Source organism: Amaranthus tricolor, chromosome 5 (assembly GCF_026212465.1).
Source record: "Amaranthus tricolor cultivar Red isolate AtriRed21 chromosome 5, ASM2621246v1, whole genome shotgun sequence".
In the NCBI taxonomy this organism is placed as follows: domain Eukaryota; kingdom Viridiplantae; phylum Streptophyta; class Magnoliopsida; order Caryophyllales; family Amaranthaceae; genus Amaranthus; species Amaranthus tricolor.
In genome coordinates, this window is record NC_080051.1 from 22,044,083 (window position 1) to 22,071,526 (window position 27,444).

At 29.0% G+C, this 27,444-nt stretch overlaps 1 protein-coding gene across 1 annotated transcript; it reads left to right on the forward strand.

Moving 5' to 3' along the window:
• Positions 1 to 22,312: 22,312 nt before the first annotated feature.
• On the forward strand, positions 22,313 to 25,901 carry LOC130813742 (high-affinity nitrate transporter 2.1-like). The gene is made up of 3 exons (XM_057679600.1): positions 22,313 to 23,192; positions 23,769 to 23,884; positions 25,037 to 25,901. The coding sequence occupies exons 1-3, from the start codon at positions 22,392 to 22,394 to the stop codon at positions 25,692 to 25,694; spliced, it is 1,575 nt and encodes a 524-aa protein (XP_057535583.1). The 5' UTR covers positions 22,313 to 22,391; the 3' UTR covers positions 25,695 to 25,901.
• The last annotated feature ends 1,543 nt before the right edge of the window (positions 25,902 to 27,444 follow it).

The window sequence follows — 27,444 nt, forward strand, 5'->3', positions numbered from 1 at the left end:
TAAAAATTTTTATTATTGGACTATTTAACCCAAATATGAGACATGTCTCTTGATGAGACCGTGACATATAAAAAATTGTGATCTTAAAATAGGTGTTTTATGATTTAGAGCTCGGTTGGGTCTGGGGTCCAAGTAAAAACCTGTAATTGCCAAAAATTTGTCGCAGAGAAAAGGAGCCTGACTGTATTGGGCCTTAACATGATCCACCATGGATACTTAAAGGCCTTTTTATCATGTGTACACTAATTTTTTATTGAGGCTGTATCAGACGATCTCAATTAGATCAGGTGTGACGATTTTTATTGTATCATTCTAAACTCTTAAAAAAAATGCATCCTATACAAGTGTGAATTCAAATTTTATTGTTGGTTTTTTTAGCAATGCACTTATATGGACTTGTCTCACGGTGAAACTGTCTACTTTTGTGAGACATCTTCTCTCGATGAGACAAGCTCAAAATAAGAAGCTCATATGATAAATTATTTGTGTTAGTTGGGCTGTTTAACTTATTTATAGAGTACATCTTACGGTGGTACAGTCTCATATAAAAATTTGCGTAAAGTAAAAAGTTTAATTATTAGTTGACATTAATTTACACTAATTTTAATTTAGTCAAATTTCTTGCTTTAGCCCCTAAATTAAGAAAAAGAAAAAACAGGGTATAAAAATTAGCATTTTTTGCTCCACCCATGATTTTGGGCTTTTGGATAGTTTTACAATCATACCGACTTTTACCATAATGATATTCTTAAATATTCTTTTTCGACAAATTAACTTAAGTCTATATAAGACTCGTTGTAAAAAAATTTCACTTAGAACATGCATAACCTTTTTCAAATTAGATCCTAATTTCATTCTCTTTGCTTCTTAAACTATTCCTCCCCTTCTATGCGTCTTTCGTATACTTTAAAAAACTCACCGTAAAGAAAAAATAATTAGGACTTAGATTGATTATGCGATTGAACACTTTACACTATTCAAAACATTCCCCTTACATTCTTCATTGTTGGTGAAAACTTTTTTTTACTTTTGAAATATTGTTCGTGAAAACTTAATTCCAATCACCATTTATATCCAATTTGGTATTCTGTTCAATTGAAGGAGACATTTGGACAATAAATTTAGGCATGTCAAAAAAATTAGGTTTAGTTGAGTTCAGATTCGGGTCATATACAGGTCATAAATCCCTTGACATGACCTACAATAAATTAGGTCCACCTCATTATTTTCATCCATTTAATCCGTTTAGAGTTCTTGTTTTCATTTTAAGGTTTTAAAAATTGACTATATCTAAACTTTTAGGCCTTAATTTTAAACTTTTTTTTTTTGGTTGTTTAATTGTATTTATTATGAAAAATAGAAAATACAAATAAATTAACTTTATGTTATACTTATTAATTTAGATCAGAATTAACTCGTTTAATTAAATGAGTTATACATGTTTGATTCAGGTATAAAATTTTAACTTGAACCTAACTCATTTAATAAACACTAAACAGAACAAATTGGATTAACCCATTTAATTATTTGGGTGAAAAGCCTCAACCCAAATCCACTTATTTTAAACTAGGTTTAAATTTGATCAATTTTTACCTGACTTAAAAAACAAAAAGAATAATATAAAATATACAAAATCAAAAAATGGATAAAATTATCACAAAATTTTCACCTTATCAAATTCTACCACATAAGGGTGATTTGTTAACTTCACAAATTACCATTATTTACTAAAACCTCCTCAGGGTTTGGGAACAAGGAAAACAAATTTATTTTTATTTTAAATTTTTTTTTTGTTAGATAATTTAGAGTATAAAAAGTTTAAAAGTCTTAAGTATACAATGTATACTAAGGTATAAAAGTTTAAGTATAATTATAAGTTTTAATTATACTAATGTTTAATTCCATGAAAATTATTGGCAAGTACTATGAAAATAGTAGGGCCAAGGAGATTATAAAATATTTAATTTTATAATTAAGGACAGGAGGCTAAAAACCCGTATCCAAAAAGAAATAAGAAAATAGTGCTAAATATTGGAAAGGAATAAAGTGGGCCGAAAATTGGAGCCCAAAAGCTTCAGTAGAAGCCAGCAGCTGGTGAATATTTGAAAAAAATAAGACAATTGAACAACTTTTTTCCCAAAATAAGCTCCATGAAAACTTAATTCCCAAAATAAGCGTCCGTATATCCAAACCTAGGTTTGGTATAACTCGCTGTTAGTAACAGCGAAAGAGAAAAAAAATTAAATAAAATAAAAGGCTAAAGTCGCTGTTACTAACAGCGATTTAAGCCCTTTTATTTTTTCAGCTTTCTTCTTCCTCATTTCAGTTCACGATTTGTTTTTTCATTTGCAATACTTACGAGTTCTCCTTCTTCATTCCACTTTTGTAATCAACTTCAATTCTTCAACTAAACTCATCAAACTCCAAGTTTGTACCACTAATTAGTTCTGTCATCTTCCTACATCGACCTAAGATATTTTTTTTTTGTTTTTTTTCCATTTTCGAAATATTAGGGTTTATTGAATTTTAATCATCTTTCACATTAATGTAGGTTCACAAACTTGCAATTTACTAATTCTTGTTGATCTACAGCTAATTGAGGTACATTTTTATTATAAAATTTTTTATTTGGTGTTGATTTTAAAATGTATGTCATGTATAGTGGTCATTTACACTTAAACTCTACGAATATGTCGAATGTAGTTTTTATTTACCTTGATCTTCATAATTAAAAGTTTATTCGTGAATTTTTTGTTGAATTGATTATGTATAGTGGTCATCTATTTATGAACATGATGGTGATGTTGATTTTGTATGTGTTGTTGTAGAAATGGATTCATTTCGTGTGACTGTTGTATGCTTTTGGAATGGTTCAATTCGATCAACTAGTAACAATGTTAAGTATGTTGGGGGAAGACGTAAACTGTTTGCATGCAACTCATACATGGATTTGGATGAATTTAAACATTTCATTAATACTTAAGTCTTACTGCAGGCGCAAGGCATTGCATCAGTCATCAGCTCCTCCCAAGAGGAGCTCGTACGGGAGATTGCCCAAGACAAACTCCTAGGCACGCAGTTTCAACACTTCATTCCGGAAGTGACTGCGCCCCACACCACTACGTACGAATACGAGTCATCTCCTCATTACCCCGACCTTCATCTTGAGGAGGTTGACTTAACGTGCCCGGACTACAGTGTCGGGTCCTCACAGGGTGCCACATCATCACATTATCAATCACCTCCCCTATCCGAGCGTCATGCGACGGCCTCTTACTATCGTAGGAGGCGTCGTAAACCGTCACAGTTAGACAGGGTACAGGAGGAGGATTAGCATTAGAATACTATTTGTATATATTGAACATTTGTACATACTCAATATTTGTAATATTTGGTCTTTTGTGAGTAAATTGTAACATATATGTAGATGTATATATTTTTATCGTATTATCACACGTTTATTATGAATGAAATGATGTTAAGTACTCAAACTTTTCGGCGATGAATCATTCCGCCAAGAATGCAGTATGAATTTAATCAAAAACAAACAGACAATCATATTCAAATAAGGATGTTGCTATCGAACATTCAACACAATTTCAATCATGTTCAACAAATCCATATCAAATTACATACTTCATTCGTTAAGTTAAACTACCGTCGCTAACTAAGAAGGCTTCTTAAACTTTCTCATAATCCTTTCAGTCTCTTATTTCCTATGTGCCATATCATCCATTTGTCTCTTTAGATTAAATACCTCATCTTTAAGCTATTTTTTTCCTTTTCAAGTTGTATTATTAAGTCTCTCTGCCATTTTGTACCCTCCGGAGCAATTCATCTAAAGTATGTGCATCCTAATCCGTCAACCAAGTAGAAAGGGCAAGCAACAAATTCACGCCCTGGATCGAAGTCGCTCTAATCTGTATTAATCTCAACTTCATAACCACAATCACAAAGCTCTTCAATACAATGCTCCTTTGACATCTACATAATACATATAATATAGTAACGTAAGTGAACTTTTAAAAATAATATTAACATTTATAAATTGAGAGTAAAACTAACATAATACCTTATGTTACCTTTAAAAATTGATTGAAAAGAAGAAGAGTGATGTAGAATGGATATAATCATATAATGAAGTATGGGAAATGATGGAGCTATTTATAGAACATCATTACAACGGCTATTTTCAAGTTCTTTACGGCTATTTTTCTAATTATCAACTAGCCGTTCATTAAAAATAAAAAAATTAAATTGGCTAAAGTCGCTGTTACTAACAGCGACTTTAGCCTTTTATTATTTTTTTTTTGGGATCTTTCGCTGTTAGTAACAGCGACTTAACCCGAGGCTAGGCTTGGATGTAAGGACGCTTATTTTGGGAAATAAGTTTTCACGAGGCTTATTTTTGGAATTAAGTTGTTAAATAATCTTATTTTATTCAAATTTTCGCAGCTGATAGGGCTTGAAGAAAGCTTCGTGGGCTGCTAGAGCTGGCCCAATTAGTGGCTGAATTGATTTCAGCATTAATTTGCGGTTGGGCTTGAATTTTTCCAAATCAGTTTGTATCAATAGCTATTTTCTTGGGCATTAATATTAAATGGCTGAATTTTAGCTTGATTTAATTGAGATGTGGTGGTTATTTTTAAAAATTATAACCTAAAATTAATTTATTATTTTATTTCCTAAAAAATAGAAAAGTGAGGAAATCATGGAATCATGGGTAGTTAATTCTATTATTATATATATATACCCAATTTCTATTACGTGAGATACACAAATAATTAATAAGTGCAATTTCTTAATTATTTTAAGTGATTGCAATATATTTCTCTCAATCTCGCCAAGTTAAATTCGCTACAAGTTATTAATTATGAAGGAAATTGACCACTTCTTTTCATTCTATTTCTAAGATTGTTCAATATAATCTCTAATACTTCACCAAGATTAATTACATAGTGCTTATAATTAATTGCAAACCATTGTATCTCAAAAGTGTATTCCAGGTTTTAAGCCTAAGCACCAAGTAGACGGAATACCGCTTTTAGGAAAACTAGATAGTGCCTCGGTTTGGTATCAAGTTTTCGTAGACAGTATTGTCTTAAAGTATCTTCGGTTTAAGGTTATTATTTATTTTAAGTTAATTAAATTCGTTGTAATTTTAATTCCTAGAAATTTGTATTAGGATGCAAAGACTTGTAATCTCTTCAAGTTTTATTCATATAAGACATATAACAATCTAAAAGCATTACTTTAGTTTCAACAATCTAAAAGCGTTATGTCTTAAGAGATGTCAAGTCTTAAGAGATGTCGAGTCTTAAAGAGATGACAACGAATATAGTTAAATTAGAAAATTTTGTGGGGGTTGATTTCCGAAGATGGCAAAAGATGATGCTATTTTTGCTCACTACACTCAACGTTGCGTACATAATTTCTACACCAAGGCCGGAGGATAAAGAAGAAGAAACGGTGGAGGAGATACGAAAAAAGAACAAATGGGACAATGATGATTTTATTTGTCGTGGTCATATATTGAACAGTGTGGTTGATTCTTTATTTGATGTTTATCAAAACGTAGAGTCTGCAAAACAATTGTGGAATATTCTTGAAGGTAAATACATGGCGGACGCCACAAGTAACAAATTTCTTGTCTCCAGCTTTAATGATTATAAATTTGTTGATTCCCACCCTATCATGGATCAATTTCATGAGATGCAACACATTTATTCAAACTTAAAGCATCATAATATTAATATGGATGAAGTGTTTGTTGTGTCAAGTATAATTGATAAACTAGCTTATTCTTGGAGAGATGTTAAGACCACCGCGGGATATGCACCACAATCAAATGGTAGTGAAAAGGAAAAATTGGACTCTATAAGAAATGATTAACTCCATGCTATCTTACTCTGGTTTGAGTGATGGATTTTCGGGGGAAGCGATGTTGACGGCTTGTCACATCTTAAATAGAGTTCCTACAAAAGTTACCAATAAATCTCCTTATGAGTTATGGTATAAGAAAAAGCCAAATCTAAGTTATCTTAGAGTTTGAGGTTATAGAGCAATTGTAAGATTGCACGACAATAAAAGGAAAAAGCATGGTGTTGATCACTTTGACACCTATGCTCCAATTGCAAGGATAACCACTATAAGGTTATTGGTGGCGATAGCTTCGTCATATAATCTAATAATCCATCAAATGGATGTCAAAATGGCATTCTTGTATGTTGATCTAGAGGAGGAAATATACATGAGACAACCCGAAGGGTTTATCATGAAAGGAAAAGAACAAAATTTGTGCAAGCGAGTGAAGTCTCTTTATGGATTAAAGCAAGCACCAAAGCAGGGCATCAAAAATTTGATGAAACTATCTTGTCGTATGGATTGGAATTGAATCAGTCGGATAAGTGTGTATATAGCAAATTTGATGATAAAGGCAACGGTGTTATCATTTGTCTATATGTGGATAACATGCTTATTTTTAGTACAAGTTTGTTGCAAGTAAATAAGGTAAAGGATTATTTATCTTCGGTTATCAAAATGAAGGATATGGGCGAGGCGGATGTCATTTTAGGCATAAAGATTATAAGATCTAACGATCAGATAATCTTAAGTCAATCTCACTATATTGAGAAAATACGTAAGCGTTTTGATATGCTTGAGTGTTGCCTAGTGTCTACCCCAATGGATAGAGGTTTGAAATTGTTACCTCGTCAGGGTAATCCAATTTCTCAACTTTCGTACTCAAAGATAATTGGATCTTTGATGTATTCTATGACTTCAACAAGGCTCGATATAGCTTATGCGGTTGGAAAGCTAAGTAGGTATACTAGCAATCCGAGACCTTTGCATTAGATAGCTATTCGAAGAGTACTTAGGTACTTAAAAGGAACAATGAGTCATGAGTTATGTTATGGTGGAGAACGTCCGATACTCGAAGGACCAATTCAGATGTAAATTGGATCACTAAAGAAGATTCATCTTCTACTAATGGTTGGGTATTCATGAATGGGGGAGGTGGCATTTCATGGTCTTCCAAGAAACAGACATGCATATCGGATTCTACTATGTCGTCAGAATTTATTGCCTTAGCATCGGCAAGTCAGGAAGCGGAATGGCTTCGGAATCTCTTATTTGAGATACCATTATTACCTAAGCCTATTTCACCGATGGCTATCCATTATGATAGTGTTTCGGCTTTGGTAAGGGCATATAGCAAAGTTTATAATGGTAAGTCAAGGCATACTTCACTAAGGCATGACCTTGTGAAAAGATTTATTACAAAAGGGGTCGTAACATTTGACTATGTCAATACAAAGTTTAACTTGGCGGATAAATTTACAAAAGCTTTGCCAAGGAATTCCATTGATTACGCTTCAACTGGAATTGGGTTATGTCCAATTAACACTAATGAGGGAACCCAATCTAACGCTCGGTTGACGCCGGGTCTTACGATTCAATGTGGTTAAATATCTTGTTTAATGTTGTTAAGTAATTCAAAGTATAAGACCCAAAAGAAGTTACTTGGTACTTGTGATGTTAATAAGATAGCATCAATTAAAAATTCTCTAGTTCTAGAGTTGAAGAGCTCTAGATGGATGTGTCGTATCACAAGGACACAAAAGTTACGTATGGAAGAACTTATCTATGTAAGTTCGAAGTTAGCCACTTCAAGAAGTCAAGACGGACATATAGACTTCTATGAGCTTATGAAAAGACACGGACACATGCTTTAAAGTGTCAAGTTGAATGTATAAGAGAAATTATCTTGTATGTACTTCTCTCTGGGTGGATGTATATATATATATATATATATATATATATATATATATATATATATATATATATATATATATATATATATATATATATATATATATATATATATATGTGTGTGTGTATATATATATATATGTATATATATATATATGTATATATATATATATGTATATATATATATATATATATATATATATATATATATATATATATATATATATATATATATATATATATATATATATATATATATATATATATATATCTTTGATTTAATCCTTTTGGACATTGAGCATTGATGTATGAGATGGAGCAATCTTGAATTGTGTAGAGGAATAAGTATATTCTCTAAATAGGGGAGGTTTGTTAAATAATTTAGAATATAAAAGGTGTAAAAATCATAAGTATGCGATGTATACTAAAGTATAACAATTTAAGTATAATTATAAGTTCTAATTATACTAAGGTTTAATTCCATGATAATTATTGGCAAGTACTATAAAAATAGTAGGGGCAGGGAGATTATAAAATATTAATTTTATAATTAAGAACAGGAGACTAAAAACCTGTATCCAAAAAGAAGTAAGAAAATAGTGCTAAATATTGGAAAGGAATAAAGTGGGCCGAAAATTGGAGCCCAAAAGCTTCCATAGAAGCCAGCAGCCGGTGAAAATTTGAAAAGGATAAAACAAATTTTCAAAAAAATGAACATAATAAAACATTTTTCAACTTTACTCAAAAACTAAGCGTGAAATTCCCAAACCTGAGGTTTGGAGTTGTCCGCAGTTAGTAACTACGAACAGGTCAAAAAAGACAAAATAGCTGTTCATAGTTACTAATTGCGAACAGTTGTTTGACCATTTTTTACCGTTCGCAGTTACTAACTGCGAATAGCCCCTTTACTTAATTTTTTTTCCTAATTATTGAGTTGTTATTTGTTTTATATGCATTAGAGACATTAGAATAAGTAATTACAAGTCAATGTATATTTCAGGAGGAATGATTCATCGCCAAAACTCCGAAGATTCGTAAGTCAAAGCTTAAAGGCTATGATAAAGTAAATAAACATATATATATATATATATACAACAAAATAAATACAAATGTTTGAAATATACAAATGTAGTAGGTGCGCCATGAACATCGATCGACGCACCTTGGGCCAACAGCTCTAGTCTACGATCCCAACGAACGATGTGGCGCTAGTTGATCTCCATCCAGTTTGTCGTACCCTGATTTTTGCGCGAAATCAGGTGCAGCTCAGGTTCAGTGTCACAAGGCGGTGGAATGCTCTGTACCAGCCCATATTGGCACAATACGCGCTCTGGTAGATGTACTTAGACAATGTCAAAGCATATGAGTTGTACAGAAGCCCTTCACGCACCTGAATGAATCCCCGAGTACTCGGGTACAGCTGCGTAGGCTTTCGCAGGGTACGGGTCCCACAAAAACTAAAATACATGTTATGAAAATGTAAGTGATGTGTTAATTAAATTGCACTAATGTTAATGAGAACTAAAATTTTTACCTGGTTGGCTCGTAGCAGGTCTAACTGATCTCGGTAGAATCCGAGACCGGTCCCGATGTGCTTGCGCGTCCGGCGTGCAAAATTCCACCTTGAACCATACGTAGCTTCTGGTGGGGCTTGTTGCGGAGGAGCAGCATCACCACGACCAACAATTTTGTAAGGTTGGCCGATAAGAATATGCTCCCACGCCCACAGCTGAAGATTGCAAATCTAATTAGTATGTAATTAGATTATAATTTGGGTGGACTTTAAATGCTCCCACATAGCATCTATAGCCTCATCATCCTCAACATTAAAGGCAAGCAATTCTCCACTCATGTCATATTTAAAGCTTATATTTACGGTACTTCTATTTGGGTCTAATCCAATCTTAGAACATATAAAACGTTTAAACTGGTTCAAATCCATGTTCGAGTTGCATGCAAACAACCTACGTCTTCCCCCAACATAATGAACTTTGCCACTACTTTCTCGAATAAAACCATTCCAAAAACATACAATAGTGACGCGAAATGATGCCATTTTCCACATTAATACAAACAAAATCAAAATCATCATCAACTTCATGCCCATAGAAGTACATTATATTCATTTGATTATAATTTTTTTTGGTCTAAAAATTATTAAAGTCCATAATGTAACTAAGTTCATACATATATAATACACATAAAATCCAATTAATAAATCAATTAATAAGTTCATAAATGATATTTCTAATACCAACATCAACATCAACATTTCTAATAATATTATCAACATTGAATTCAACTAATTCAATAAGCTCATCAACAACAATACTTCAAAAAACAACATAAAGCTATAAAAACAATTAAAAATTACCTTGAATAGATATGGATAATTAAGAAGAGTCTTGATTTAAGAACTAGTAACCTACATTTGAAAAAATAAGCAAAATTGATTAAAACCCTAAAAACTACATATATACTAAAAAAACGCAAACAAGTTTACTTTGAGCAAGCTAGAGTATTCCAAACTAATTTTGAAGTGCAAAATTGAAAGAGGAATGCAAGAATTGATGGATTGAATCTATGGTTTTAGATAGAGAATATCGAGTGATAAGGTAGGGTTTTGAGAATTGGGGAAAATGGAAAATAGGAAGCTGATCTACGTATTTGTGGAGCATTTTGTTCGCAGTTAGTTAGTAACTACGAACAGGTCAAAACTGGTCAAAGGGTTGTACGCAGTTACTAATTGCGAACAATTATTTGACCTGTTTTGACCTGTTCGCAATTACTAACTACGAACAGCCTCAAACCTCAGATTTGAGAATTTCACGCTTAGTTTTGGAATAAAGTTGAAAGTTGTATTATTTTGTTCATTTTTTGATAAATTGGATTAAACATTTCAAATTTTCGCAGCTAGTAGGGGTTGAGAAAGCTTCGTGGGCTGCTAGAGCAGGCCCAATTAGTGGCTGAATTGATTTCAGCATTAATTTGCGGTTGGGCTTGCATTTTTCCAAATCAATTTGTATCAATAGCTATTTTCTTGGGCATTAATATTAAACCGCTGAGTCAAAAGTGTATTCCAGGTTTTAAGCCTAAGCACCAAGTAGGCGGAATAACGCTTTTAGGAAAACTAGATAAAGCCTCGGTTTGATATCAAGTTTCTGTAGACAGTTTTGTCTTAAAGTATCTTCGATTTAAGGTTATTATTTATTTTAAGTTAAATAAATTCGTTGTAATTTCAATTCCTAGAAATTTGTATTATGATGCAAAGACTTGTAATCTCATAGTGGTGCTTGTAATCTCTTCAAATTTTATTCATATAAAACATATAACAATCTAAAAGCGTTAGTTTAGTTTCAACATTTTTATCATTGAATTAAACTTATTTCAAAAAAAAATCTTTGTTACTTATTATATTTCAAAAAAATAATATGTTGTTCAAGTCAATTGTTGATGATTGGTGACTCGAGTCGAGTCTTGATCGTAGTTGTAGTTGAGTTGAAGAAGAACGAGTGAAGGTGGAGATCAGCAACTTAGCGACGAGTCGTCGCTTCTGGAGTAGAGAAAGCGACAAGTCATAGCTTTCTCTCTAAAGTCGCATTTTTGGGTCAGAAACTTTGCCACGAGTCGTGTCTTTTTGGAGACGACTCGTAGCTTTTTGAAACGAGTCGTTGCTCACTGGAGACGACTCGTCGCTTTTTGACGGTCATGCGTTTTGTCTATTTGCTCGTGGGTTTTAGTATATTTATCTCCTTTTATTATTCACAAGAGAGCCATTATTATTTGTGAGAGATATCTTGATTCATCTTATAAATTCTTTGCCATTATTATTCACATTGATAGTTAACCACGTTAAATCTCTTGTATCATTTTCTTATTGTTTGCATTGAATTTCTTTATTGTTTCATTATTATTCATCGATCGTTGCTCTCGCTGTCACACAACATCACTACTACAAGTTCCCATTGAAGAAAATTATCCTTGAACTTTTGCCCGACGAAGGTAATTGTTTAAGTTGGGATGAAAAATATATCACACACCAAAGTTCATCATAATAGAATAGCTTTTTTTGAGTGAAATAGATTTTTCTAAATTTTAAATATTTGCAAAGTATTAGATGATATTAAATAAAAGAATACTTTTTATTACGGATAAAATCTCTCATGTTAATTTAATAAAATTTATTTAACCAATTGCATGCAGTAGAATTAAAACATTGATATCGTTAAACCTTTCAAAATTTTTACTTATAAATGGCTAAGAATATTATTGTCAAATTTAATTGTTAGAAATGTGAATAATAAAATTGGTATGAATATAAAAATAATGAAGAAGTCATAAGTTTTGCATGAGTACAATTTGTACGATGGTTCACACCTTACGTACAATGACCGTAGCAGCTGTTCGTATTAGCAAAAGGGCGCAAGACAGAACATTTGTCAATGTCATCAACAAAATATTATAGTATGTTGGCATAAAACAAAAAAGGCTTATATTCCGACTTATTAGTACGTACAAATTTAATAATAATAGAAATTTTTTAATGATTGTAATTAATTATACTAGTCAAATAAAAATACTTATTATTTTAATATTTTTCTTTTAAAATTGGTGTACAAGTGATTAATATGAACCAATCCATAAACTTTTTTGTCATAAGACTTGCAACTTACAAATTATGAGTTCGTGGACAGCTTCCTTTTAAAAAGTGATGTATGTATGAAGTATCATTTATAAGGTTTGAACTCACACACACTCATCAATATAATAACGAAATATAAGACTTGAACTCTCTTACACTTATAGGTTAACTAAGAGTTTTTTATTTTTTTATTTTTATTTATAGCCTATACTTAATGTCGATTTTCTTTATGCTGCACTTGGAGGTGAATTTTAATTAATATTTATAGGTTCAGGTTAAATCATTACATAACACAAATTATATCATCATACAATTTAATAATGGACCTAAAAAATATCCTATCAATTAGTAAATGTAAATGAGTTGTTTGAATCTAATTTGTTAAAAAAGAAATCAATGAAAACAAAAATAAAATAATAATCGATGCAACTATTATGCATATAATTTAGGTTGTTTTACATTAAATTTTATCATTTATTACATAATTTCATTCAAACAATACAAAATATAATAAATTAAATAAAAATATCTCACCAGAATACAAAAATATATCGAGTTTTCGTAGAATTTTGGTGTTTCGGCTTGCATCATGAAGATCCACAAGTCAATTTTAGCCCCCAACTCTTAGAAAAAGCATAAAGCTAATTAAGACATGGGCTTTTGAGGTTGATTCTTCAATTAGCTCACTTAAGCAATTTGCATACCACTTGTTTTGTGAAGACTTTTACGTTCCTAATTGTTAATATATATGCATTATTATTATTAACATAAATTTTTGTATATGCTTATGTGTTAATTTGTGCTATTTCAAACTTTTTAATCTCATATATACACTCCAATCAATATTTATTAATTACTATAAATATATATTTTTTTCTTAATCTACAACTTAAAATATAATCAGTTGAAATCTTAATTGGTTCGTCTCAATAAAAAAATTGTTAATATTTTTATAATTTTAATTATGTTAATATTATATATATATATATATATATATATATATATATATATATATATATATATATATATATATATATATATATATATATATATATATATATATATATATATATATATATATATATATATATATAAAGTTTAAGTGCATTGACATATAGGGAGTGATGAAGGGAGTATTTCTCTTTCACATGGTTCAACAGCAATTAACTTTGGTTGTAATTAATATATATTATTACGTGATGTGTGGATACGAGATATCTGTGGACTTGGGCCCATAAACCCACGGGTCAAGAGTGTTGACTTGCACATATATTAGGTGGGGTTCCTTATTTCCCAAAATCATATGGTAGTAGGAAGATTAGCTCACTCAATATATATACAAGTTAACAACCCACTATTTTATCGATGTGAAATCTTGTCTCACATATGTGAAATATTTCCAACAATTGATTCTTTTGTCAGAAAACCAATTTGTTAATATAAACCCAATTGAATCAATGCACGTCAAACCATAATTTAATTGGCCAAATAAACGGATTTCATCAAACTTGCATTCATGATAAATTGACCAAAAATAAGTTTGTTGTGGAATAATTGAAGTAAAATCATATGTTAAAGTCTGATGGAGTATATTTCCACCGTCCTCTTTTATTTGTATTAAAGAGAAAGTGGATAAATATTAAAAAAGTGATAATAAATGAAAAGAGAGAACGATTGTATTGATGAACTTAAAAAAGAATTAAAATGTATGAATGAGATTAAAAAATCGTAGACTATTATCTAAAAAAAAATAATACAAATTAAGTAGGACGACTAAAATAAAAAATGCTGCAAATTTAATGAAATGAAAGAATTATAATATATTTTAAGATGTCTATCAATTTAAGTATGTGAAACTAATTTCATGACAATAAATAAAGTATTTGTATAGATGAACAAATATAATAATATGTATTGCTATTGTTGGCAATAGAGGGGTCTGAGTAAAGGGAGCAGGATGAGCTATAATTCTTCTATCTTACATATTGTAACAATATATAAAATAAACTTGAAAGATAAATAGTATTAATAATTCTAAGTAATAAGTTTTTAAAACAACAAAAATCTATAATTATGCAAAATTTTAATGAGGGTTCCGAAAATGTTCAAGATGATCACTAATTGGAAAAAGTCAAACTAAAAACTAATTATATGAATTGGGCCAATTATTATTATTACCAGTAATTATAGGTACGGTCCTAATCCACGTGAAGAAATAAAACCAAATAATAATGTTTTTTTACATGATAAGCAGAAGAGGAGAGTTTTCAAAAGGATCATTATCACTTTTGGTCAACGCATATTTTATCTTCTTTTTTTTAAATTCAACTATCCAATGGTTTTGTGTTATTCTGTCAACGGTATTCCGGAGTATATGAACGGCAATTTTTAATAATAAAAAATAAAAAAGAAGTCCAATAAATTGGCAAAATGTCGACACATGAATTGAAAAGTATATACTCCTTGGGAAAAAGAAAATAAAATAAAAATTGCATTACTAAAAGAGTATAAACGTTGACTTTGTAATGAATCTATGTGTTGCTGCATGTGTTTGATAAGCACAAATTACTTGATTTTACGCAATTTGTACAAGAGTATCCATTATTGCAAGTTACCATATTAATGTGTTTTTGTGTTTGCAAATGGAGTACTCTTAGTTGTTGGAAGTATTAAAATTAATTATATTAACATCTAAAAAAAAAAAGTTAATATTAAGCTTGAGATTTTTTATGTTTACTTAAAAATATTTACTAATTAAAGTCAAAAAATAAATTTATTTGGGAGTTGTCTGTTATTTTTATATTTTTTGTATCTTAATCATATTTTTGTTTATAAACATCAAATAACTCATATTTAATTTTGAAATAATAAACGGTTGAGATTGCATGATTACGGTGGTTGGTTTTAAAAGTCAACTACTATAGAGTTATCTGTGGAAGTCTTATAAAATTTGCAGATAGAAACATATGAAGTATAAAAAAACAAAGTGTATGTGTAGTAAAAATGATTCTTTCTCCATAATTTAGGGTCTCTTTTTTTCATGGATTTTTGTCTGTTATCCTTCTAATTATTTCTTCAAAATTTCAACTCTCGTCCAAAAAACAAAGAGCGACACAATTCTATAAACTCCATTTGTCTCAAAAAAATTAGCTTAATAGTAGGTATTCTATGAATGTAGAGAATAATACAAAGTTTGTTCATAAGAATACACCAATTTTGCATTTTCAAAATTAACATTTAGGATAAAAAAGAGAGGATATATACGTGACTTAGGTTTTAGTTCATCTTAAATTCTAGATACTCTATATTTCTCAAACAATTAGTTTTAATTTTCTTTTTGTCTATCTCATTAAATTTATTTTATTTTAATTTTTAATCATAATTTATATTTTTTTATTAATTTTCATCTACACACTTAATTTATATTTATATTTTATTTACAGATTTCACCTATCTTTCCATTAATAATTTTTTTACTACTGTTACTTATTTTCTTAATATTTATTTTGTTTATATTTGGAGTTATGCTCAGAAAAGTACTTTCCATGTTCCCTTCCAGATATTACGATTCCGTGGGTCCATACTCCATAAGTTTTCACTTGTCGTGTTGCTAATTGTGAGTAATGAGTTATTAATATGATTTAATAAAATAATGATTGTTGATAAGTACGTTGCTCAACTTATACTTCATATAAGCTGTATTAAAATCATCAACACAACATATTTGATAAAGTCCAAACTAATTTTATAAATTATTGAGATCATGATCGTTGCTTTGTCATTTATAGTTGTTCCAATTTTTTTGATCAATGTACTCAACTCTTATTTAAAAACCCAATAAATCAAAATTTAAAATTAATCAACTCAATAAATTTAAAAACTTATATGTCTTTTAAATAATCATGTATTGTCTTAGTTAAAATATATATCACTTTTCTCAAATAAAATTTACATTTGATTCTAAATGCTTCTCATAGCCTTTTCCTTTTCTTACCATACACTGTAAAAAACAATTATGTCCTCTAAAAATAATTTCTAATTCTATACAAAAGATGTCACAAATATTAAGAGATGAATTTAAAATTAATGTCAATGAAATTTTTTCCTAATAATTTATTTCAATTAATAATTTTTTTATCCACATCCAACAATAATCATTAGTTCATTAAAAATTACTCTTGATGAATTTCATCACCATTATTATTATCTTTAATTCCTCCTCACGTTCTAAATAAGTGCAACATTTGAGAACTCGTAAAAATCATTTTAATAAAAATCAAATTTATTATTAAAAATAATAATATTTCTTTAATTTGAAAATGATTTTTACTGAGTAACATTAAATTTAAAACTGATTGGAGGAGGTTTTTAGATTGTTAGTAAATGAGTGATTTTTACTAAATAAAACTAATTTTATTTATTGAATATTTTTAATAAACAAAACAAGGCCTAACCGCCTAATTGTACTATTAATTGAGCAATTAAGCTTTTGGGGCAAAAATTTAAAAATATTAACCCCAAACTGAAATTAGGTCAATATTTTTTAAGTTAAGTCTTATTATCAATCATATATTAAATTTTGAGTTAGATCCAAAAAAGTCTTAAATTAAACCAATCTGATAATCATAAAATAATAAATAAGTTTAGAATCATAGTCGAAATGATTTATACCAATCAATTAACGTATTATTATTATGCATAACAGTCATTAACAATAAACTTATTATAATTTTTGTATTAATAATTTCATAAATTATATAAATAAAAAATATTCCAATATATTATTAAATTGTACATACAAGCGAATGCTTAATAATTCATATAAGTACAAAAACTCTTCATAAATCAAAATTCATAGATTACCACCCTTACTATGTAAACAAACAATTTGAGACCTTCACTCAAATGCAAACGTAGGTTGACTTTATAAGCTGAATAGGAAGTTCATTTTTGGCTTTTTGCTAAGGAGGTAAAGCATGGCTCTTTAAGGGTGTCCGAGGTAGGGCCCCTCTATCTCCCGTATATGAAAAAGTTAATCAAAAGAAAAAATATGTTAAGTTTATTAATAAATAAATATATTTACTATAAATAAGACGCAAAATAAAAATTTTGTACATGACCTCCAAATTTTTTCAAAACGGCTCTAAGGTAGAGTCTTCAAGTTTGTCGGTATACTCTTTCAGTTTTTATTTAATACTATAATATTCTCATCTTTTATTTTAGGTTGTTCTATTTATTATTCTCTAACGAAACATTGTATTTTGTATTTAATAGAAGAATATCTTCAGTATATCTGAAAAAGCTAATTTTTATTTTTATAAAGATTTTTTTTAATAACATCAAATTAAAACGAGTTGATATTACTTTAGAAGAAATACAAATACGTTCTCTTATTTGAAGAAGCATCATTAGCTCCAAACACATTTGATTGATGATGACCAACGTAGTATTTATTTTGCTTTTTATAGTATGTAACCATGTATTCTATCTCCTCATAAGAAATAACTAGAAATTTAGACTGAGTTTTTGACTTTTTATGTACTAGATAAACATTTTTTTTAAATTCGTCTAGTAATTTTAAATTTTTAACTTTTCTACGTGGTAGATAAAATATTAAATTTTTGGTAAATTTAAGTATCGACTAGATTTCGATATATGTGGTTAATTATAGTAATCACGACGTTTGTTTTAAAATGTCATTATGGTGGCTAAAAATCGCACATAATTAACATAAAAACTTCTCTTTTGTCTAACACGTAAAAAAGTTGAAGGCCAATGTCACCACGTAGATTAAAAACATATTTGTCTATCAAAAAAATTCAAGATTACTAGATCGAATTTTCCTAAAGTTTTTAATGTAAAAAATTAATTTTTTACTACACTTTTAGTCAATAACTTTGCAACCATTTATCTATTTTGGGTGATGTATGGGGTAATGAATCGTCACTTATTTTATTAATTTTGATCTATATATTTTCTCTCATTTCCACTTATTTTTTCTTAATAATATGATTCACGAAATTTAATTGTTCTCCTATTTTCTTTAATAGTTGTGCTATTATTAGGTGTTGCAATCTTTGAGGGGCAATACTTCAAAAAAAAAAATCTTTGAGGGGCAAAAGGAGTAATCTGTGGTTAGATAATAAAATAAAAAATAAATGAATGTTACAAATTAATTGATAAAATGATAACTGAATAATAAATTTTTAATGAGATATAAAATATAGTATGCAAAAAATTATATATTAAAGGAGATAAATCAAAATAGAATGAACGACTCCTTTAGTAGTAGGTGTTAAATGATAAGAATGGTAAATGAAAATTGCTATGATTTAGTAGGAAAAATTTTTGACAAGTTACATGGTTATGTTTGTTATCCTCCAATCATTTCATTTTCTTTATAAAATTTATTCCAATTCGTTATCATAGGAAAATATGGTGTTAGCTAGTAATTGAAAAATGTGAAAAAAATTATTTAATGGTTAAAGTTTCATTACTATGGAAATAACATATAGTTTTTCATTAAAATCTTCTCCAGGGCCGTTCCTGATCATAGGTAAGGTAGGCATTTGCCTAGGGCCTATAGTTAGCACGGGCCCTAAAATTAGAATATGCTAGTTAATGAAAGTATACACTTAAAAATTTGTAATTTATGAGTAGTTCTTTATTATTTAAGAATCATACGACAAGTCTACATTTTTTAACCCTAATTATAATATGTAGGGTCTGTCTTTATTATTTTTTCAAATATCCATTTAATTTATAATCAATTCTCTGTAAAGAGAACTCATTTCTTTCAATCTGCCCAAGGATTATACCATGCCATCAACCACTCTGAATTATTCTCCCATTATAATCTTATATTATCATCGACAGCAACAACCAAACTGGTCTAAAAATTTCTCTTATAGAAGAGAGTAGTTGGCTTTCATAAAACAGGTGTATGGGTACAAGCTGGTGGTACGGTCAAAATATTCCGAACGCTTGTTGTGCCTTAATTTAATTGTGCCAAACAGCCGTACAAAACGTCAGCAAATAATATCAATAATAATAATAGTAATAATTAATATTTACTATTTTTTAAAAAAATCAAATAAAATAAATCCCTTATTAGTAATCCATAATCGCTGGTGTCAGTTATGCTAAGACGGACAATAGTATTAAATTTATCTCTATTTTAAAGCCACACCAAATTTAAAAATTCTCTTCGCAGGAGCCTATATTAAACAATGATGTGATAGAGAGAAGACTTTAATTTTAAATTTTCTTTGTAATGATCGTGACTTTTTCTATATAAAATTTTATTTGATTAGAATTGTTATGTATTTAATTGATTATTACTCTATTATAAATATCATGTGATATTTTAGTCAATAAATTAATATGTTCCTTTCAAAAAAATATATACTTCATATAGCCTATAGGTATATAGTACTAATATATTGAAATCTTGGAGAGCTCGAGTTGCGAGGGATGCGACAAAATAATAATGTACTTTCTCTTTTCTGTCATAATTGTTAAATTTCAATTATTTATGCAAGTTTATTTTTTGTATTGTGATTATTGTGTAAGAAAAAATATAGTTTTGTAGGTTTTTGTATGAATTGTTTTTTTACATATTTTATGATATTAACTTTTTATAATTTTTAGCTATACAAAATTTAATATATATATATATATATATATATATATATATATATATATATATATATAAAGTTAAATATTACAAATAATTAAACTATACAAATTAGATGGATATAAATGAAAAGACTATTTGTTTTTTCTTTTTAGAAATAAGTGTACTGATTAATCACCTTACCTATCCATACAATATTATAAAGGCTTAAATAATACTTCTATGTCTCATTGATATTGCTATACATCTATTTTAAAAAAATTCTCATATATAAAATAAAAATGTTACTAATTCAATGGAAGAGAGAAATTAATTAGCAACGACCTTGAAACAAATAGGGATGAAATTATGAAAATAAAATTGTAAAATATATAAAATTAGCGACAATATTTTCTACAAACTTTTAGTGATGACTTTTGGTCAGTTGTGCTACGAATATTTTTTCGTCGCTAACGAAAAGTAATGTCTTACTCTCATCTTAACATTCAAACACCGGCCATTCGGGGTAAATATATTCAAAAAAAAAAAAAATCATACGCCTACAACCAATTATATGATTTCAAACAACATAATTGTTTCAAGCCAATGTTCAAGTTCTTTTCATTATGTGTAGATCAAACAAGGATCCGGAAATAAAAATATACATTACAATCATGTTAGTATACTCGTATTAGTTTTAGTATATTACTCTCTCCTATTAACTTTAAATATCCCATTTGATTTTTCAACACTATTCATCAATCACTGTTATTATGTGTTTTGTTTTTAATCTATAAGTTAAAACATATGCTAGTGAGATCTTGTTAGATTCGCCTTATTGTAAATTTTATTAATATCAACTTTTTATAATTTACTGAAACACAATTAGAGATATTTATGATTGAAAATATGCATTAGCAAATGTGCCAAAATCAAATGGGACATTCAAATTGAATAGTCTGGAGTATTATTTATTAGTCGTATTAATTTAGCATTAATCATATTGTATAGTATTAGTCGCAGAAAAATTTCTCAAGCTAATTAAATTGAATAAAATTGAAAAAAAAATTCAAGTTCTACAAAATGATAAAAATTAAATAATAAAGTCGGCTACAAACCACCGATCAGACGATGGCTGTTTAGAATATAGTCGATGATTAATTGATTGGAGCATAAGGATGAAAATAAAGGGCTGTAAAATTTTCAGTTCTTTTAATTTTAAATTCCATAAAAATTCCGACTAAATAATTGTACATACTCAACCTTTCAATCTTATAATTTGCTACACATGGTCATAGCTTGTGAGAATTATTTTTATTCAAATTAATGGACAAAATTGTAATCCAAGACTCCACAGCATTTTAATTATTTGCAAAAAAAAAAACAAGGGAAATAATAATATATATCACAGTTATATCAGTATACTGTTAGTCATATTAGAATGGTATATATTATTTATTAGTCGTATTAGTTTAGTATTAGTCATACGACGTCGTATTGTATTGTGTTAGTTGCAAAAAATTGAGAAGCTAATTAAAATGAAAAAATTGAGATTAGTTGCAAAAAAATTCAAGTTAAATAAAACAATTGAAATTAAATAATAAAGTCAGCTACAAACCACCGATCAAATAGCTGTTTAGAAAATAGTCGATGATTAGTTGGAGCATATGGCTGAAAATAAAATGGTAAAAAAAAATTCAATTTTTTCGATTTTAAATTCCGCAAAAATTCTGACTAAATAATGTACATACTTACCCTTTCAGTCTTACAATTTGCAACATATGGTCAAATACTCAAAACTAGTGAGATTCATTTTAGTCAAATTAATGGACAAAACTGTAATCCAGACTCCAGCATTTTAATTATTTTTTGCAAATTTGCTTAGATTAATATATTATTATTATAAACTCTACAGAAATTTTTTTACCCCAAGTGGGAAATAAAAATGAAAAAAATGCAGTTATTAGCTAGAAGGGATCCCAAAGAGGTATCTTATCTTTTCAAATACTGATAAGGTCCCCATTACAAGTATATTCCATATATGCGGAGAAGAGGATTCAATTTCTTTTCGTTAATTATTCTTCTGACTTTGTAAACCCTACAATAATTTATTTTTTTATATTCATAATAACCCTTCAACCCAACTTTTTGTCCATAATCTTCCATTAAAATATAATCTCATACGTAATACACCTTTTGGAATCCCCATTGGCATCATTATCACCTTTTAAAATGTCAACTTTAATTCCCTATATAAACCCATTTCTAGGGTACATGTCCTCAACAACCAAAACAATTTCTAAACCCATAATATAATTTCTCAAGAAATCCTAAAATTTAACGCTATAAAAAAAATAAATTATGGCGGGTGAACCAGGAAGCTCCATGCATGGGGTAACCGGAAGGGAACAAGCGTTCGCCTTCTCGGTATCCCCATCCACAGTTCCCGTGGACCCCGCAGCCAAATTTGCTCTACCAGTAGACTCAGAACACAAAGCCACAAAACTCAAGATCTTCTCTTTGGCAAAACCACATATGACCACATTCCACCTTAGTTGGATATCGTTTTGCACGTGTTACATATCCACATTTGCAGCTGCACCCTTAGTCCCAATCATAAGGAACAATCTTGACCTTACCAAACGAGACATAGGAAATGCATCTGTTGCGTCCGTTTCAGGAAGTGTATTCTCTAGACTTGTAATGGGTACACTTTGTGACTTAATGGGTCCCAGATACGCTTGTGCATTTCTTGTTATGTTGACTGCCCCAACAGTATTTTGTATGTCGTTGATTAGTGATGCGTCAGGGTATGTTGCGGTTAGGTTTATGATTGGATTTTGTTTGGCGACTTTTGTGTCGTGTCAGTATTGGATGAGTACGATGTTTAATGGTAAGATTATTGGGTTTGTGAATGGTACGGCTGCTGGGTGGGGGAATGTGGGAGGAGGGGCTACACAACTTTTGATGCCTATTGTTTATGAGATTATTAAAAAAGCTGGTGCTACACCTTTTGTTGCTTGGAGGATCGCTTTCTTTTTGCCGGGATTGTTGCATATTATTATGGGGATTTTGGTGCTTACTCTTGGTCAAGATTTGCCTGATGGTAATCTTGGTGCTTTGCAAAAGAAAGGTGATGTTGCCAAGGATAAATTCTCTAAGGTAATATATTTACTCTTTTGATTAATTATTTCAATAAAAATCAATTATTAATTCGGTACCTTTGCTAGCAAATCACTTTTAGCTGAAGTTGTTGGCTGATTTGACTAATATATTAAAATTTAATTTAGTTTTTTTATGCTGGCACTTTTGGAAATATTCTGTTTATTAAACAAAAAATAGGTCAAAAAGCTATAAACCATTAAAAAATTGCTTATGATAACTTTTTTATTTTGACTTAAGAATCATTTATTAAATACTTTTTTATCGCATTGTTTGACCAACATAAAAAGTTAAAGACTGACAAAAAGAACCAAGAAAAGTTATTATTTATCAACACACCTTTTAAACTGGCTATTGTTCTAAGAGAGGTTTGCTAGGTAAATAACCGTGATTTACAAATTTAGTATATTACACATAAGTGTAAGGTACACATAGGTCCATGCTTTTAGTGATTTTTTTTATAACTTTAATTATTTTATTAGGTTTTCTATTATTTTTATAGTAATTTAATTACCGTTAAAAATATATAATGTATGTTTTGTCTAATTATGTGGATGTGATGATTGTATAATTTAGGTACTTTGGTATGCAATCTCCAACTACCGTACATGGATCTTTGTACTTCTATATGGCTACTCCTTGGGTGTAGAGTTGACAACCGATAACGTCATTGCTGAATACTTCTTTGACAGGTATATATTTTGCATATTTAAATTTCATTCTAATATTTTTGATTCAGCAATTAATCACTCTCTATTCTTGTGAAAAATAACTCTTCTAATTCATCAATTGTTGAGTTTAAAAAATAAACAAAATTTAGATTTTAAAACAGATTTTGCATGAAAAATTTAGTGTACTTTATAATCATAGGAAATTTTAAATTTCATATTACGAGGATTAAAATAGGAGTATTAATTGTTTCAAAAAAATAGGAGTATTATTGGTTTAAATTTTAGAGACTCCCCCTAATTATATTTATTTGTTTTCCTTCAATAAAAAAATTCTGATAATTTTAATCAAAGAATTTTTAGTTTTTAATTATAAGAGTTGCAAAAGAAATATTTCTCCAATAAATTAAAAATTATAAAATGTTGTTTCCAAAAAATTAAGATACGTACATGTGATGTTATGTACTATTCATTACGCCAATTGTCTTGTTTGACTTCATCTTAGATGCGAGAATCCTGATTCAAATTAATATAATCAATATAATTAATTAATAAATAAATAATTAAATAGTAAGATAGCCATAAGTATTTTTCAGATGACACTCTGATTAAAGGGTAGTACTTTTATTAAATAATTCCAAATACTGAGGCCCGAGTCACAGGATTCTGCACGTATATTTTGTCCTATCTGATCTGGAACAAGACAATAGAGCTGATACATTCAACTTCTATGAGTATCCCTCTTAATTACAAAGATATTATATAAGGATTAGTATTCCCTCCAATTTACCACTAATGTCTTTATTATTTTATGCACTATATTCAATATATTTATTTAATTTTTAATATCTCTAATTGTGCATTATTAAAAATTGTGCATTATTATAAAAAATTATAAGAGTTACCATATTTTTACTCACTTATTCACTTGAGAAACTGTCTTTTTAAGAGACGTATTTTAAACTCAACCTATTAAAACTTAATATCTATTTACATTATTTTTTAATATTTAATTACTTAATCTTAATGCCTACTTTTAATATCTTAAATAACTATTTACATCATTTTTAATGCCTACTTATAATATTTTAAAAAATATATAATAATCCGGCTCTCTAAGAGAACGTCTCTCACCAGAACTTGTAATTTTTATTTAACTTTATTTCAACGGTGCAGGTTTAACCTAAAACTACACACAGCGGGAATAATCGCAGCAAGTTTCGGAATGGCCAATCTATTCTCCCGTCCCTTCGGAGGTCTAGCTTCCGATTGGAGTGCTCGTTACTTCGGCATGAGAGGCCGCCTTTGGACCCTATGGATCTTCCAAACCGCGGGAGGCCTCTTCTGCGTTTGGCTCGGATTAGCAAAAACCCTACCTGTCGCAATCGTAGCACTAGTCCTCTTCTCCCTAGGAGCTCAAGCTGCCTGTGGAGCCACTTTCGGAATCGTCCCCTTTATCTCTAGACGTTCTCTTGGTATTATCTCGGGTCTTACCGGAGCTGGGGGCAATATCGGGTCTGGGTTGACCCAATTCATTTTCTTCACAACGGATACGTTTAGTACTCATGAAGGTTTGACTTATATGGGGATTATGACTATTGCGTGTACTTTGCCTGTGGCTTTGGTTCATTTCCCACAATGGGGTAGTATGTTTTTGCCTCCTTCTAAGACTGCTAATGAAGAGGGGTATTATGTGTCCGAGTACAATGATGATGAGAAGAGAAAGGGAATGCATGAAGGAAGTGTTAAATTTGCGGAAAGCGCTCGCTCAGAGCGTGGAAGGAAAGTGGTTTCTGCTCCAACTCCGCCTACTCAAAGTCCTAACAATGCATAATAATAAGTCCTTTTTCTTTAATTTACCGGAGTTCAACTAATGTATGTTGAACTCTCATGGTAAATTTTATGCTTTATGTAATACATGTTTTTGTTTTTATTATGGCTTTTTTATATACTACTTGTCAAATCATACATGCTTAATTATATATATATATAAATCATAATTTTGAATATGTTACTATAAAGTCGATAAGTTTGGACGTTATTGCAATTATTTGTGTTAAATTGAAATCAATTTTCCAATGGATATATATATATATATATATGTGTGTATATATATGTGTATATATATATGTGTATATATATATATATATATATATATATATATATATATATATATATATATATATATATATATATATATATATATATATATATATATGTGTGTGTGTGTGTATATAAATATATATATGTGTATATATAAATATAAATATATATATATATATATATATATATATATATATATATATATATATATATATATATATATATATATATATATAATATCTGAGAATTTTATCATTTTACTCTTAAATTTGTGTTGATATACAAGGGTCTATATCCAATTATTCAGTATAGGGTGAGCAATGTAGCACAAACATAATTGGACTTTTAGGATGCTTCTATATTTTTACAAGTAATATGTAAATGATCTCTTGTATTACTTATGGATCATTTTATCGATCAGTATATTCTTGTGATTTGTAAGTTTTTGAAATTTTTTCGAGTGAAATACTAAAATATTGATGACTATGACTTATCATTTAACAACATTTTATAGTGTGAGATGTCATGTAAAATGTAAAGATAATGAAGAACATTATAGACAATTATATAATTTTATTAGACTGATTTCAATCATTTTTTTTTCTTGAATGAGTATGAGATGAATCCTTCATTCATGTTAAGTCTACTTGTAATGGATCTAGGTCGAACATAATTTTAATTACCTTTAAAGTTAGTTTTAATTTAGGGTAACAAAGATGAATAAATAGAGATTTGATTAAACGACTACTAAAGAAAGTGGTAAATCATGAATTTCAATCGATAATGCCAAGCCTAGGGGATCCATGGATCCCTCGTGCGCATGCCACAATATCAAGATTTAAGAATTGGAATAGAAATAAAAATAAGACAAAATATTAATCAATTAGATATTATATTCTCAATAAAGTTAAGAATTCGTCTCTAAACTTGTAAATCTAGACCCTCCCTTTTAAGATTACTCCAATTATTGATCTTTTTGTCCCTTGAAATTTGCATATAGACCCTCCCTTTTAAGATTACTCCAATTATTGATCTTTTTGTCCCTTGAAATTTGCATATAGACATTTGACAATAATATTAAAGATAAAGTAAGATCATATTAGATGCGTTTACAAAAGTCTAAATGATAATTAGAAAAAATGAGAAAAACATCTATAAAAATAACTAAAATGAAAATGGTACTAATCACTAAAGGGGGGAGATTACAATTTACTTTGTGTATCTTGAAGAATTTGGTACAATTTCTTTTAGTTTGTCTCATATCATTTACTATAACTTGATTTTCAGTTATAACTCTTTATTTATTAAGTATTACATAATTAACTTATCTTTTCATAATATAAAATAATATATACTTTTTCATATTTATTTTAAATGCCTCATTTATTTCTTCATATTTGTATATATTTAATTATATCTTTATTATTTTTAATAGTGTATGAATCTAAATTATAAAAAAAATAATATTAAAAAATTTACAT

Coding starts and splice junctions, on each gene's coding strand:
- LOC130813742 (XM_057679600.1), top strand. CDS start 22,392: ATGGCGGGTGAACCAGGAAGCTCCATGCATGGGGTAACCGGAAGGGAA. Junction 23,193..23,768: donor CCAAGGATAAATTCTCTAAG/GTAATATATTTA, acceptor TGTATAATTTAG/GTACTTTGGTATGCAATCTC. Junction 23,885..25,036: donor GCTGAATACTTCTTTGACAG/GTATATATTTTG, acceptor TCAACGGTGCAG/GTTTAACCTAAAACTACACA.